This window comes from Diadema antillarum, unplaced genomic scaffold (genome assembly GCF_040938485.1).
Source record: "Diadema antillarum isolate AM-2024a unplaced genomic scaffold, OU_Dant_1.0 seq00001358_RagTag, whole genome shotgun sequence".
NCBI classification, from domain to species: Eukaryota; Metazoa; Echinodermata; class Echinoidea; order Diadematoida; family Diadematidae; genus Diadema; species Diadema antillarum.
Window position 1 is genome coordinate 49,222 of NW_027272122.1, and position 15,608 is coordinate 64,829.

The window sequence follows — 15,608 nt, forward strand, 5'->3', positions numbered from 1 at the left end:
GCTGGAATAGCATAACTGTGGCCAACGTAGCAAACTTGGAGCTCAGTGATGAAAATTATCTCCCAAGGTTGAAATTGATTGAGGACAAAAAACTGAAGAAGGATGAAAAGCCAGGCGTGGAAAAGTACGACCATTACCACTGCCACCAGTTGTAGTGTTCAGAATATATGTGAAATTATGAACAAATGCTCTCGATCTTGTAACAAAATGTACAACTTGTAAAAATTAGGGAGACAAATCAATGTTGAGAACTGAGACGACGAAAATAAAGTGAACCGAACACAATGAAGTCTGGTAATGCTCTGTTTTTATTCCGAGGACAACTTGCCCTCGGTAAAGTTCTTCATGAACATAATTTACATAAACAATATTTACATATATTCAAATTATTTATGGCAACCAATAGAACTAAATGGAACAGAGGACTTCAATAAAATGGAAGAGTCTAATTCAATAAATCAACCAATAGATAAAGAGGAGCATGAGATGATGGAAGCAGGAGGGGGTGATTATGTAAGAATGGGAGCTGTCTGGGCTCAACTCAAGAATCAGGTGTGGGATGAAATGAATGAACACACCTGAATAGAGAAAGAATGAAGGTGACAAGACTGAACAAGAGGAAAGGTATCTGAAGTGATGGTCATGGAGGTGACAACTGAATATCATTAACTTAACTGAATTAATGCCAGACTGCAAGGCAGTGCTGAAAAGCAAACTAATGCAAATTAATACAGTACTAGAAAAGCACTCGGAGAGCGCAGACCTCCGCCAAGCATGCAGCTCATTTCCACCACTGATCTTGTTCTTCTATTATTTCCACCCATACATACTGCATTGTGTGCAGAGTTGCCCGAATCCCAATGTAGAAGCCTTTGTTACGTCATAAACCCTCAGCTGCACAGCGTGCCTCGCCCTAACAGAAACTAGAGCACGCACTTTAGTGCGCGCATGCAAACCTCAAATGCGCGCAGCCTGAACTCGCAAGTTCATTGACCCTACCTGCTAAAATATCAAAAATCCTTCATAAATTCCCCAAAAAATTCTCGGATCACTACCAAAAGTTAATCGTTTGGTACTTGTATCATTCTCAACCTTTACTGCAAGTTTCATCCCAATCCGTCCTACTTTTTGAGTTATTTTGTGCAAGAACGAACGAACAAACAAACAAACCAACAGTAACGAAAACATAACCTCCCCCCTTGGCGGAGGTAACAAGGTCTAGACAGACAACAAAGGGAGAGTAGACAAACCAGAAATACAGCAAAGCAAGCAACGACAAAATAACGGTCCTACATAATTATAAACAGGCAAGCCGCAGTAAGTACGGACACGCACGCAGTGGTGGGGCCTAGGCTATTTCACGAGTAAATTTATATCCATGATTGGCTGCCAGTTAACTGTAATTTACCCCTCGACAACTGTCTACAGACCGGTGCCTAATCGCACCGACCCGCACACGCAGGCACCCCTGGTCGGTCGGTGCAGGGTTATTTCTAAGTAGTGCCATGCCAACTAACCACACCAGCGACCCCAACCCGTACTGAGTCCGGGTGGCATGGCAGTCCTATGGCTATCGAAGAACCGCCTGATATGGCTTAGCATTTTGGGTGACCAGAGACCAAAATACAGGGTTTACAGTGGAATTCGTAGCCATACTGTTAGATAAGATATTTACAATCAGAGCCGCGGAAATCGATTTACAATATGATCTGTTTTAAGAGCCCAGTGATAGATTTTATCCGAGGTTTTAGTCCCTCCGCACTTGGTATCGTAGTACAACTTACACAGCGCATGTGCTAACAGCCTTGCTGTCGATTGGGTATGGATAAGAAGTAGCACAAATACAATACACAATGTAGTCTATGCGTGTGGAAAAAAAAAATCAGGATGGCTAGCTGAGAACTGAATTGAATATTCATTCGCGCATGCGCAGATCATTTCATTTACGTGATATGTTCAAAATGGCGATTCGCATCTCGCAGAGATGGTCTTAAAGATGATGACGATTAAACTTGTTTTCGGAGGTAAATGGTGAGGGATACATAAATTTTAGTTGCCTATAAATGTGATAATAATATTCAACAATATGTGACCTGCGACAACGGATTCAGACAAAAGTTGCAAGAGCAAATTCCCTCCAGTGCGGGGTACAAAGATTTAAACCATCATTTTTGTCGATTTGGGGTTTTTGCAGAAAAAGAATCTATGATATGTTTTCTACATCTACACTAAATTTCAAAGCATTATAAGTTTTTCCTGATGAAAATGGAATTTTAAACACCCCATGTTGGATTGCACTTGTCAGTTTCGATCTTCTTTCAAATGCCGTGCCAACATGCCCAGTGAGTGTCGCTACGGCGCGGCATATCGCATGCGATTGGCTAGTGCGTTGCACACATTTACATAGTTCAGCTTTCGGAGATACAGATAGGTCTCGCAGCGTGTCGGAAATGTTTTGTCAAAGCGTGCATGCTCCATTGTTGTTGCGACAATAGATACCAGTATGCTTGCGGTGTGGTGTATACTCTTCGTTTGGCTTTTTATGCTTTTCTACCGCAATGTTCGACAATGGAAGTGAAACAAAAAGTGAACCACAACACTAGGCAGCACTAACTTCAAACGTGAACACAGATACATGTACAATACGGAACATGGTTTGAACGTATCAGAGTCGCATATTGGCACAAAAATCGTGCAACATGCGATCCGAAACGTAACTTGGCAATTGTGCTGAGTAAATATGACTTTGACAGCAGGTTGACTCAAAAGATAGCAAAAGAGAAGAAAGGAGTGGTCATAAATGACCAATATTTACATACACTGTAACTAAATACCAAAATTGCACCAAACTAAGTAAACTCATGTTTGTTTGTTCAATACTGCACAATGCAACACATGTACGGCTTGAAAAAAACAAACAAACAGGAAGCGTGACTCTTGCCATCTTTCTGCTTTCGAAAGGGTCTGCAATGATTACATTGTTAAGACAAAATCAACCGCAATGACAATGTGATTTGTAAAGATGTAAATACGAATGTGCCACCCGCTCCCGTGACGTTTACACACACACAGACGTAACGTGGGGATGTTATTGGGTAAAACGTGCACATGCACACGCAGCCAGCAAGCTTACAATTATCGTATCTGCCATCTTGAAAGACATACCGGTAAATAAACCCGAGCAAAACGCATTGTGTATTCGGCTCCATATGCTGAGTTCCGAGGAAGGTGCCCAGGAAATTTGACTCTCTCAGTGAGCCAATCAGAAAGCCGTTGTGGTGTCTAGAGGCGGAGCTTCATCTCGATTGGCACCATGGTACGGATGGGTGATTCTCAGCTCGCATCGCCACTCGGCATTGTCTTTACAGTTTGAGCAAGAGGTGAATCTTCAAAGCCTGTTTTCTTGCAATTTTGTCAGGCTTACAAATCAAAAAGTGCATTATATTCCGCTTTATATGACCACGTACGGTGCGAGAGAATACAAGTGTTTGATATCAATGTAAATTTAAAGCTTAGGAAATGGGCAATGTGATTCAATGAAAAAAATGAATTTGCAAAATTCCCGACTTTTGCCTGAAACCGTTGTCGCCGGTTACCATGGCATTGGTCACATGATATGGTATTAAATTTACAACATGTGACTTTTCGTTGTGAATCCAAGTGTCGTTTAGAACGATGAGTTGTTTACTGAATTGCAAGCATCACAGTGAACTTGATTAATTTACTTCATTAAAATAAATTGCTAACCGCACCAGCGACCCTAACCCGGGCCGTGCCGTATGGCTGTACCGCGGCCGGTTACAACGCCATGCGCGCGCCGGTGTTACTAAATTGCATGGTCGTCGGGGCACTGTTACTGGTTACAGCGCCCCGCGCCGGGTTTACATGCCAACATCAAAACGACAATTTAACATCAGCGCACCCCCTGTCCGGTTGGCCCCTAAAGCCATAAGGGGTGCTGGACAGTAAACTTAGACAGTTTACACACGAAGAAGAAGAAGACAACATATTTATCAATGTGTGGGACTTGAGAAATGACAGGTTCTCTTTCGTTATTACAATTTAAATACCGATTTGGCAAAACTTAAAAAACGAAACAAAACGGGAACATGAATTTGACATTCTACATGGAGTTTTCGTAACAAACACTACCTTCACAGCTCTTTCTTTGCGGCCGTCTCGATACAACGGCCGATTGGCACAAATTTGTTTCCGTCTGTGAGAAGCACTGGAAGCTGCCATATTCAAAATTAACAGCTTTACGGCGTAGAGGGCAGTAGACTTTTACCAGAGCAGAGCTTCCCTTTTCACTGGAGTGCATAGTGCAATGTGGAGAGGTCGAAGAGAATACAAGAGATGCCATGGGGCGTACAGGTTTCCAACGTTTTATGATTTTGATTAACAATGAAAATTCTTATGACATATGAAAGAGCATACAATTCTAAGAGGAATTAAAAGTTCATTTGATGAAAATTGGTTTTGAAATGGTTGAGATATCAAAAACAAAGCGAAGATGACCAGCTAGGGACCCACCTTTTATTACTATTAGGATAGGCCTGTGGCTTAGTTTTAGGCCTAAGTTGTTTTTGGATATCTCAGCCATATCAAACCAATTTTCCGTAAAAAACTGTATAAATTCTTCTTTAGAGTTGTATACTGCCTATCATTTCATAAAGTAATAAAGTTATTTCTAAGTATCTCTCAAAAAGTTATTAATCCTCCCCCGAACCAAAACTGTGATAGGGGCCTAAAACCATGCCTGTATAGATTACGACTTATACCCGACCGGTAACCGGTACAGTTCAATCTGTTGGTATTGTTTTAGATAAGGCCAATATATTGCCACTCCAGTTATTAAAAAAAAAACCCCAAGTCTTTTAATGCTAAAGATCAATGGAAAACTCTTACACGGGTTTGCAACTCGAGTGTTTACATAATCAGTCACCAAAATCCTCCCGCCCTTAGGCCCTAGAGACGATAAGATAATCTAAAAAAGTAATATCATATTGATCTTTTCATATATCCCATTTAGAATAATGTAAAACGGAGTATCATGCCATCATATTCTGATCTGCTTTGTAATCCCTAGGACCTATGTGATTCCGTCTAAACCAATAACACTTCTCAGATTTTTTTTTTTTTTAAAGGTATAAATATTCTGTGTGTCGCTCTGCAGCTTCGCGGTTATCAAAGCATTCTGTTCACAGACTGTCGGTGATCTAGTGTATCTGTTATAAAATTAATGTAAAAGTTGTCTGATAATAGATAGACCTACATTTTAAAACTGATCTTACATGTTCAAACATTTGATACCCCGTGCAAGTTCAAAAGGTGTTTCAATAAAAGTTTCAAAGTTCATAATAGCCCCCACTCAGTAACCGAGGGTTCTCATTTTGCTCATAAACTCCCATCAAACATACCCCCTATCTCACGAATCCCCACTTTGTTAACTTTTCTCAGGCTTTTCCTGCCTTGCGATCCCCCCTCCCACCCCCCAAAAAACAAACAAACAAACAACAAAAAACCACCACCACCAACAACAACACTAAAGACAGAAAAGAAATCTGCTGGAATACTGCTCAGCAATGCATCCACCGCCCTCAAGCTTACAGTTCAGGCCGGGGTCATTCATAATCATGTTTCTATACATATATATCAATATGAAATAATCTTGAATGAAGAATGAGCTTTTGAAATGAGCAGTAATTTGATATTGGAAATTGCCAATCTTTGCCTTTATTAGAGCCTATATTGTCAAACGTATTTGACAAACTTAAAAAAAAAATGATATCCCTTATCCTTTCAAAAGCAATCTCCTGGCAAAAAGTCGAACACTCCCCCTCCCTCCCCCTCCCCTCCCCTCCCCTCCCCCTCCCCCTCCATTTTTGTTTGTTTGTTTGCTTGCTTGCTTGCTTGCTTTTGTCACGTGTTTGATTTTGGAAGGATTCTGGGGCCGGATTTTGTATTCAAAGTGAAAAGTACCCCTCTATACAGGATCGAGAGACAAGGTGAAGTACCGGTACTTATAGTATGCGATGCAGACCGGAGTCAGTCAGGGGCTCGGAGCCGGGGGAGGGGTATTTACAGGCAGGCCACCAGCAGGGCCACATCTCTTCCCTCCTCCCGGTTCCCAGCCTGCCATCATTTTGTGGTACACATGCCATTTGCGCGCACGCACTGCCCTGGATGGCTCGTGCATGCTCGGCTCGCTTCCTCCGTCAGCTCCCTCGCCCTGCTACATGACAGCTAGCTTCCTCCTGCCTGGTCGTCCCAGGGGTGCAGCGAGCAGGCAGGCGCGCGCAGGCAGCGAGTGCATTGTTTATTGCGTGCTGACAGTACATAACGGTACGGCGACAACCCAAGTCTACGTCTCCGTCTGCTGTGCACTGTCTGATGGTGGCCTTATACTACTAACAAACAAACAAAACAAGCTTATCAAGAATACCGGTACTTCAACATCTACTGTTGTTCGACCTGTCCAAGGAAGCTGGTCTTGTTGATGTCTTGCCTCGATATTTGGCTGTTGTCTACAGGTTGACGACTCTGAGTACGTTCATTCACACTGTCCATTGACGATGGCGAGTCGCCGTGTAGCTTTAGTAAGTGACGAGTGTCGAATTACACTTTGCCTTCTCGTAAAATAGGTAATAGGAATCCACTGGCACTGTACTTATAATACTGCACAGACGTTTATATGTATGACAAATGGTGGATGTCTCGGCAACACATGGGATAGAGTGGGAGTAGATCCTTAGATACTATAATTATAAACCATTCCAGTAGACCCTCTATAAACGTTACTATACTGAACAGGCAGAGTGACAGGTTTTAGTAGTAGTAGTAAAACTTTAGGTGTTGTTTTTATATGTTGTGTAGACTCTAAACGTAACGTTATTAGTACTACTACTAACATACTGGTCAATGTCTTTCAATTTTATTGTGCACCATTCTCGGGGCTGCAAATAAATTATGCCTAACGTTACACATGTAACAGTAAATTTTAAATGCACACAATTCTGCACTGGCGCCGAGGAATTGACATAAAATGCACCTGACTTGTTGTTGCATAACCCAGAGAATAATATTGTATTGTAACGTCAATTATGGTATGGTCGCCACTGCGGTAAGGTCGCCAGACATTCACATCGCATGTAACGCACGCCGCTATCGCAGATCAGGTTGGGCGACGTATTTTCATCACTCTCAAAATACATTCGTAATTCACCTTTTTCCTCCGTTAAAACACAAATAATTGTAATCAATATATATTTTACCATATGTAATAGGTGATTAAACCATTTTTAATGCGAGGATGTTTTTGATTTAGAATGGATTTCAGGTGGCAGATTACGGGAGATTTTCAAACGCGGTGACCGACAATGCCTCCTTCATTGAAGCGTATGTATAACACACACGCTAATAATATGAGGCAGGCTATGGGCGGCAAACTAATTCAGTGCCGATATTAGTTCGCCAGCCCGGACGTGCATAAAAATTACACACAAGTGGCGACCATACGGTAATTGACGCTAGGAGAAAGACAGTAAGTAGAGTTAAAGATGAAAAAAAAAATGATTCACAGAATTTTTTTTTTTCTTTTGTAATGTTACTTGTCATGACAGGTTACTGGTAGTCAGCAAGGCATTGGCCTTGCCATAGTAAGAGCCCTCTGTAGGCAGCTTGGAGAAAGTGGGACGGTTTATCTGACTGCTCTCGACAGTGGACTCAGGGATGAGGCGGTGGCGTCTCTCAAGGCAGAAGGCCTGAATCCCGTCTCCCGAATGCTGGACGTCACAGACCAGAACAGCATCGATGCGATCCGAGATGACATTGCCAAGCAATATGGGGGACTGGATATTCTCGTCAACAATGCTGCCATCGCATATTTGGTAAGTATCTTGCATAGGCCTACTCTGAGGAACTATTGGGTGAATGCATGAGGGGAAAATAAGGTCGTCATGATCAACCGTATCATCCACTATGTGGTAGATATACATATGAGCAACTACCTTAATGCCAGTCACCAGAGGCTCATTCGAAGGACACGGACACAAGTGTCATATTCCTTTTGCCCGAATACAGGCTTTCCAGACACACTTTCCTGATTCCATACGACTGTGGAACTCACTACCCAGTTCAACCATTTGCTCCTCTGCAAACCAATTGAAAGAGGAGGTGCAGAAAGTTCAGCTCCTTTCGAAGGATGCATGATGTTTTTACTCGTATGTATAGTTATGGAGCAATTGCACACCACACATCACACAGAAGTATGATGATACACTGCACTGATGGACTGTACTCTACTGGAAAGGAAAAAGAAGATGAAGAACAAGAAATTTTTAAAGAAGACAATAAAACGCATGAAATGGTAAGATATCCTGTGTGTGGTCAGTCACTGAGAAATTAGAGACAGTCACAGCTAACATAGCAAAGATTCCCACTGCACTCACTTGTGAAGAGTTTGGTGCAAACTTGCTGATTCTTAGCCACCCCACACATACTCTGGAAAACTAGGCAAAAGGATGCTTGCCTCTTATATCATGTGACCAAGGGTGGTATGGTATGTAAATGGAATCAACCAGGCACATGGTGATGATAAAGTATATGAAAGTTGTTGTACTTACACTTTCTATTTGTAACTTGCAACAATAATAAATAAACAGTCATGAGTAGTATGACTGAAAGACATCTAAGCAAAAAATTTATAAAAAGGGCCTATATCTCACTGGAAGAGATGTCACTGTGACTGCTAAGACTTGTGCGACTCAAAAGACAAAAAAGTGGCCTGCGCTCTCACCAAGAAGTCAACTGCAGGGCAACTTCCGAATGTCTCTAAACACAGGAACAACTGATTAGCTCGGAAGTCATGCGGGTGTTGCTGCAATGCCTCTGAGAAGTCTTCTAATCAGTGCTAGTCTCCGGGAGATGACACAGAGACTTCACAGAGACGTCTCCACAACCAGCAAGACTTGGGTCACCACCAGGTTGTCGCCTGGTCTACTTGCCAAAGAGATACCCACTTTCATGCTTTTCAGAGAAACTGTTACTGAGATGCTTTATTGAGGTTTGTTTGCTGTCAAAATGCTTCACTCCTGTGGACATACAGGAAAAACCTAGTGTGCTCTGAATACATCAATATTATTGATCTGATTGTTTTATTTCTATTTTTTGTTTAATTTGTCTTTTCAGGACAATAGCATCCCCATGTCTGTACAGGCTGAGAACACAATGAAGGTGAACTTTTATGGAATAGTGAACATGACTAAGACACTGATGCCGCTAATAAGAGATAGAGGAAGGTGAGTTGTGTCATCCATTCAAAGAACTATGCAGACAAAAAAAACAAAACAACAACAACAAAAAACAAGAACAATTCTTATACAACCACTACAAGTATATTAAGTTTCTAATAAAAATAGTTTCATGAAGAGTCGAGTCTTGCCATGGAGAGTGTTCCTAATGCCAATGGAACAGACACTTTCACACACCAGGGAGATAGTATTGCCTCCGTGCATACTTGCAGTCAACTTCACGTTTTAAAGTCAACCTTAACTGGACTGAGGAGAGCACATCAAATATGGTGATATTCAACTTCTGTGTGTACAGAGAAATACAATGTAAAAAATGACGATTAATGGCAATGAAGAATCATTATTTTACTTGATTTTAACACTTGCGCTATCAACTTTGTTTCACAAAGTGGACTGTATAAGAAGAAATTGTGGCATGGCGTATAATACGAGTATTAATATTCAGATTCTTTATCCTTACCAGTATAAAGTGAAGAACTTCACTTTCAAAGTCATGGAATCATATAAAAATAGCGCTTATCTCATTCTAACCAAATGGATATTATATACCTTCCATTTCAAATTAAGTGAAGTTGTAGAAATGCATGGTTTCAAAAAAGCACTCACTAATCTTCTCAAACTGCTGGTCCACCCCTACTTTTGTTGAATTGATAAGATTCTCTTACAAGTGGTAATTTGATGCTATCCATTGCATAAACTTCTGATATGTTTTTGTGCAATCTTAGCTAATGCTGAACACCCTATTTATAGTGGTAATCTACTATAATAGTATGAATTCATTTAGTGCCATTCAAACTTTCTGTTTTTGTATGTGTTGTGTGTGAATGTAAGTAATATTCAGTTGTGTAATACATAGTTATGAAAGAGAGTGACTTGCGAGGCTGTGTCCCATTTCTCTTACGATGCAAGGATAGTCAACGTGTGCAGTCGTGGAGGCGTACAAGCCTTCAACAAGCTCACCCCTGAGCTACAGAAGAGATTCAAAGATGTCACCACGGAGCAAGGGGTCATCGACCTCATGGAGGAGTTCTTACAGTTAAGTCATTTCTTTTGCTAAAGGATCAAGATGTGTCAGGGGGAAGAGATATATCAAATTTGATGCCGCAGATCAGTGTAAATATCTGATACAGTGCACTCCCGTTACAACGAACACGGTTATAACGAAATTTCGTTATAACGAAGTAAATCTTCTGGTCCCAAAATTATCACCATTAAAGTCTGTGGTAGAAAATTTGCTTATAACGATCACGGTTATAGCGAAATTTCCATTATAACGAAGTCTTTTCCGAGCGCCACCAACAAAGAAAAACAACAGAAATGTGCTCCGTTATAACGAAATGCGAATTGCTTTCGAAAATACGTAGCGGAACAAGCATTTATAGCGTCTCTGCATGGGTGAACACTTCACACCACTGTGTGTTTGCTCCTTGTGTCACGCACAGTTTCTGAGGGGAACTTGCGTTTATTATTGTAATACAGTTATCCCATCACATTTCACATAGCTTTCCAGTGTATGATGAGTATTCAGCAAACATACTATGATATATACGTGGTTCCTTGTTTTCGTTATATATTGTATTTGTTCGGTTATAAAGAAATTTCGTTATAACGAAAGAAAACTGCCGGGCCCGAGCATTTCATTATAACGGGAGTGCACTGTATGTGAAGAATACTTGCTAAGCTAGCAATCAGAACTGTCGTTTTATTGTACAGCTGTGTTGCTAGTAATAGAATCCTGTTATCAAAGCAATTTGCCAAAACATTAAGGTATATTACAGTCAAACCCGTCGTGGGGGCCACCTGTCTATGATGGCCACTCTTTTCGTCTATCTCAGGTGGCTACTATACACAGGTTTGACTGTATTTATTCTTAAAGGTTGTAATTCACTTTTTATTTCTGACAAATGATGCCAAATCTGCTTCTGTGTAATGTTTTGTTAAATCGGGAATTAAAGGTGATTACAGTGAGATCGCTCATAGACAATGATTCAACAATACTGTCTGTATGTGTCATGATGATGATCCACAGCATTTGTATAGCGCCATATATCTTTGAATATAGAAACATTCAAAGGTGCAGACCCATCCAAGAGAGTCACCAGTATGTGCAGTAACTTTCTTATTTCCTGAGCTATGAATGGGGCAGTAAGTTGGATTGGTTCTATGTTCCATATCCACAGTACATATATGTTCAGTTCAAAGTACAACACAAATTGCACCCCAGCATGCCAGGGTTAGGCTGTTTGTGTCTTGTTTTATGACAGTCGAGTGAACTATTGGACTTGCTTACGTCTTATTCAGGTATGAGTACATTAACTGATTTAGGTCTGAGTCAGCATCTGGTACAGGATTGGTGCAACAGCGTTCAGCATATACCATGCATTTACACTGCATCAAAATTCTGAAAGCTAGTAACTCTACACTAAAGTGTTGGGAAGTACACACTTTTTGTGTATCAATACTCTGGGAATTATTCTCTCTGGAAACACAAAATGACTGAATACATGAAAAAACTAATGTACGGTCTCCTTGTATATCCTGTATAGGTAATTCCCTTTCCTTATAAAATTTCCCATGTAACATGTCAAGCATTAAATCAGGGTCCCATTTCATAAAACTTGTTATCAGTGATAAGTTGTTATAGTTGTTACAAGCTACTGAAATCCTTGCATCTGATTGGCCAAGAGCAAATTTGTCGTAGAAATGTAGCAGTTGTCACTGATAACAAGTTTTATGAAACGGGGGACAGGTTTTTAGTTATATTGTTGGCCAAAGACATAAAAAAAAATGAGGAAGGTAACGGGATGTTAAGAACGAGTTCAGTTTTTGTGATATGATAATGTATTAATAGTGATAAGATTGATGATAATAGTGGAAATTGAAAATTTATATTGCAAAGTTTCTATACCTGCGCATAACAATACTTTGGATTTAGGGGGAGAGCAGCTATAGTAATCAGATCTTGAAATACCAAGTTTGCGGTTTACTGTCATGTCTTCCACAGGGCCACAAAGAGAGGTGATCATATGGAGAGGGGCTGGCCAGATTGGGCCTACGGTACCAGCAAGCTGGGTTCCATCACACTGACCAGAGTCCAGGGACAAGCCATGGCAGAGAGCCAGGCACAAAGGGGCATTCTCATCAATTGTGTGAGTAGGACAGGAATGCTACTGACCCTCCTTCTCATGAGGACATCAGAGGAAAATAGAAAGCTTTGAAAAATTTGAATAACTATGCAGTACCTGCTGCATGCTACAAGTATTAGAGTCAACACTTGCTGTTGGGCGGAAGCTCTGTGATCTAGTGGAGATGATGCCTGTCCGGGGATCAGGAGGTCGTAGGTTTGATTCCTGCTGGAGTACTGTACACCCATGATTTATCATGGCTACTACTGAAACACTGATCAATTCAGTACTCATTTACATCGATGTAGGGCAATTTGTCAATCAGTTGCAATGGAAAGCTTGTTGTTAAACTGAAATTTGCAAATAGGGGAAATGGCATTCACAAAATTTATGATTTCTTACATTGACATGGCAGCTGTAGAAAATAATGTGTCATAATGAGGATGCTGCTATTCCTTTGTAATGCGTTATTGATTAAACTGAAGACAGTTGCTGTAGAACTAAAATTTTTTTGAAAAATTGATATCAAAATCAGTTTGTCCTCAACAGGTTAACTTGGCAGAAGTTGAGAGCTCAGGAAAATATTGGGCTTCAAGGACAGGTACTTCATTTGTTGGTGGATAGACTTTGATCATTTCCATTAGATGAAATCACAGTTTATTACTCTTGTTCTTTGATGATTAAAATTGTGATCATGATTGTTACCATCGATAATACTACCTGTTGCTTTTACTAGTATTTCTACTTGCCCGAATGTACTGTGTATTTTCACATTCCAGTGCCATCCAGGGTATGTGGATACTCCAATGACAGCCCACCACTCCGCAGAAAGGGCCAAAAACAGAATAACAGTGGAGGAGGGGGCGGACACGCCCGTATACCTGTCCCTCCTACCACCGGGGACCACCGGTATACAGGGGTGCTTCCTCTCCAGACGAACCATCTACGACTTTTTCAACAATCCGGTTGATCACAGTAAACTATAAGAGAGCTGCAGTAACCATGCCTATGATGGAGCCTTTCATTTCATGTAGACACATGTTACCCAGTACCTCTACACCATATTCAAGTTGGCTTTGGTAAATGGAGTAAAAAGCAAGCAAAAAGAATGGGAGAAACTTCATCAAAATTGGATGCGATATAAGAAAGTTATAAAGACTTCTCAATAAACAGTGACGTCAAGAGAAAGGCATTTTGTATATAAAATGCGTTATATATCCATTAGGCAAATTATATTAGATTCATCATGTAAATTAGATTAGCTACATTATCCAAATTAAATGATGTCACATCCTCCCAAGTCTTCCATTGACACACAAAAATGTCATCTTTCCTCATTTTACGGCTTGAAATAAGAAGATAAACTTGTACTCGCTTTCATTTAATTGCTTTTCTTCAACATTATATGCCTAGCAGTAAAGACCTACATGTGGAAAGTTATGTATTTTGCTGAATAGTCAACTAATACATCCTTATGGTGTTTTTGTGCACAAACGAATGGATGAGTTGCAGGGTGATCAGTCCCTCTGCTCATTTACATAGGTAGGTGCAACCGATGTCACTGTTCACTGAAAATGCCTAATTTTGATGAAATTTCTGTCATTCCATTTGTCTGGTTTCACTCCAAGTTCAAAGGTTATTTTTACATACTGAGAAATGTTGTGTCATATTCAAGATCTCTTTAATTTTGCTGCTTTACTAGTGACATTAGTAAATTATGGGTTGTTTTTTTTTATATCGTGCCAAAATGTTGTGTGTTCTCTCAAAGAAATAGAGTATTGAATTAGTGCATTTGTGGAGTTCAAGAATAGCTTTTAACTCTTTGATTCAACCTGCTCTTTTATAAACAATAGTTTACAGTGATTTTAAGCTCATAATGTGTGTGGGACTTTGTCTACAAGCAAAAAGCAAAAAGCAAAAACAGCACCTGTGTAAATAATGTTATAAAAACATTTTCCTTAATGTGTAAAATTAATTTTGGTGTCGGGAACTGGGAATAACATTTGTCATAAAATGCCAGAGTTGCCAATTTTTGTAAGAGTCTGTGTCTCAAACTGCAATTTCCTTCGGTAATTGCAGTAAAGTGTAAAACCAACAAGTGAAGAGACAGCTACAACATTTTGAACTTTTTTTATTACAAGCTACAAATATGTGATCAGGCAATTTATTGCTTCATGGAAACATGTGCTTGCAATTTTTTGTCGTAGCTCTCTGATGCTTACTTTTTCTCACCCCCCCCCCCCCCCATGCCATCTCCCCATGTCAATTTGTTTTGATAAACTACCAAGTTTATTCATCAACATCCAGTACATGTAGTATATTCAAACTTGATGTAGTTGTAGATTTGGAAGTCCACTTGGATGTAGCAATGTACCTCAGTTCAATGGGAAGGACATGGCGACACAATTGGGATTAGGGGGATTAGGATATCACTATTCATTGACAATGAATTAATTTCCACATATCTGTGCCAGTCTGTGAAGAAAGCTGTCGTGTGTGTGTCTGTGTGTGTGTGTGTGTGTGCGTGTGAGCTGCCAACGAGACATAAGCGTTTAAAATTTTTTTTTTTTCTCAAAAAGATATGTGTGCTATTTCAGCATGTTCCCTTCATGACTCGAAATCATTAAACCTTTACATGTAAAAGAAGTAAAATTTGTCCCACTAGACAAAATAAGATAAAGTACTAACTCCAAGCAGCCACTGTTTTGAGAAGAGAGTCAGAATCTTAGAATGTGCTGTTAATCCCTAATTGAAAAAAAAAACCATTTGGTTATTTCAATCATGATGTACAAAATTGTAATTTCAAAGCATCTGCAGATATTTAAGGAATTTAATTTCACAAAGGAATTTTGTTGATAACTTTATCATTGATATTAGATACAGTGTAGTTTAGCATACAAAGTAATTCAATGTAAATAAAGCTGTATAATTTAGGCTGTGTTGATTCACTTTCATGCATGATTTGAAATAATACAATTTAATTTGGTTATATCATGCTCTTTGCTACCCCACCAGTAGCAAATTGTATGAAATATCATTTATAACAACTCTAAAATTCTTCAGTTTTAGTGATAACAATGATATATTTATTCAGTACACTCCATCACTTCAGCAGAGCCATATTGTACAGAAATCTATGCTGCATAAGATATGGACTGAAAAAAGATATAGT

At 39.9% G+C, this 15,608-nt stretch overlaps 1 protein-coding gene across 1 annotated transcript; it reads left to right on the forward strand.

Moving 5' to 3' along the window:
• The first annotated feature begins 6,030 nt into the window (after window positions 1-6,030).
• Window positions 6,031-13,422, forward strand: LOC139708633 (carbonyl reductase [NADPH] 1-like). The gene is made up of 7 exons (XM_071620571.1): window positions 6,031-6,126; window positions 6,534-6,599; window positions 7,623-7,889; window positions 9,190-9,299; window positions 10,221-10,346; window positions 12,316-12,460; window positions 13,216-13,422. The coding sequence occupies exons 1-7, from the start codon at window positions 6,031-6,033 to the stop codon at window positions 13,420-13,422; spliced, it is 1,017 nt and encodes a 338-aa protein (XP_071476672.1).
• Window positions 13,423-15,608: the final 2,186 nt, after the last annotated feature.

What these genes read in the sequence shown, in the direction of transcription:
- LOC139708633 (XM_071620571.1), top strand. Translation starts at nt 6,031, where the DNA reads ATGCGATGCAGACCGGAGTCAGTCAGGGGCTCGGAGCCGGGGGAGGGG. An exon ending in CGAGTCGCCGTGTAGCTTTA is followed by an intron (nt 6,600 to 7,622) that starts GTAAGTGACGAG and finishes TTGTCATGACAG; the next exon opens with GTTACTGGTAGTCAGCAAGG. An exon ending in ATGCTGCCATCGCATATTTG is followed by an intron (nt 7,890 to 9,189) that starts GTAAGTATCTTG and finishes TTGTCTTTTCAG; the next exon opens with GACAATAGCATCCCCATGTC.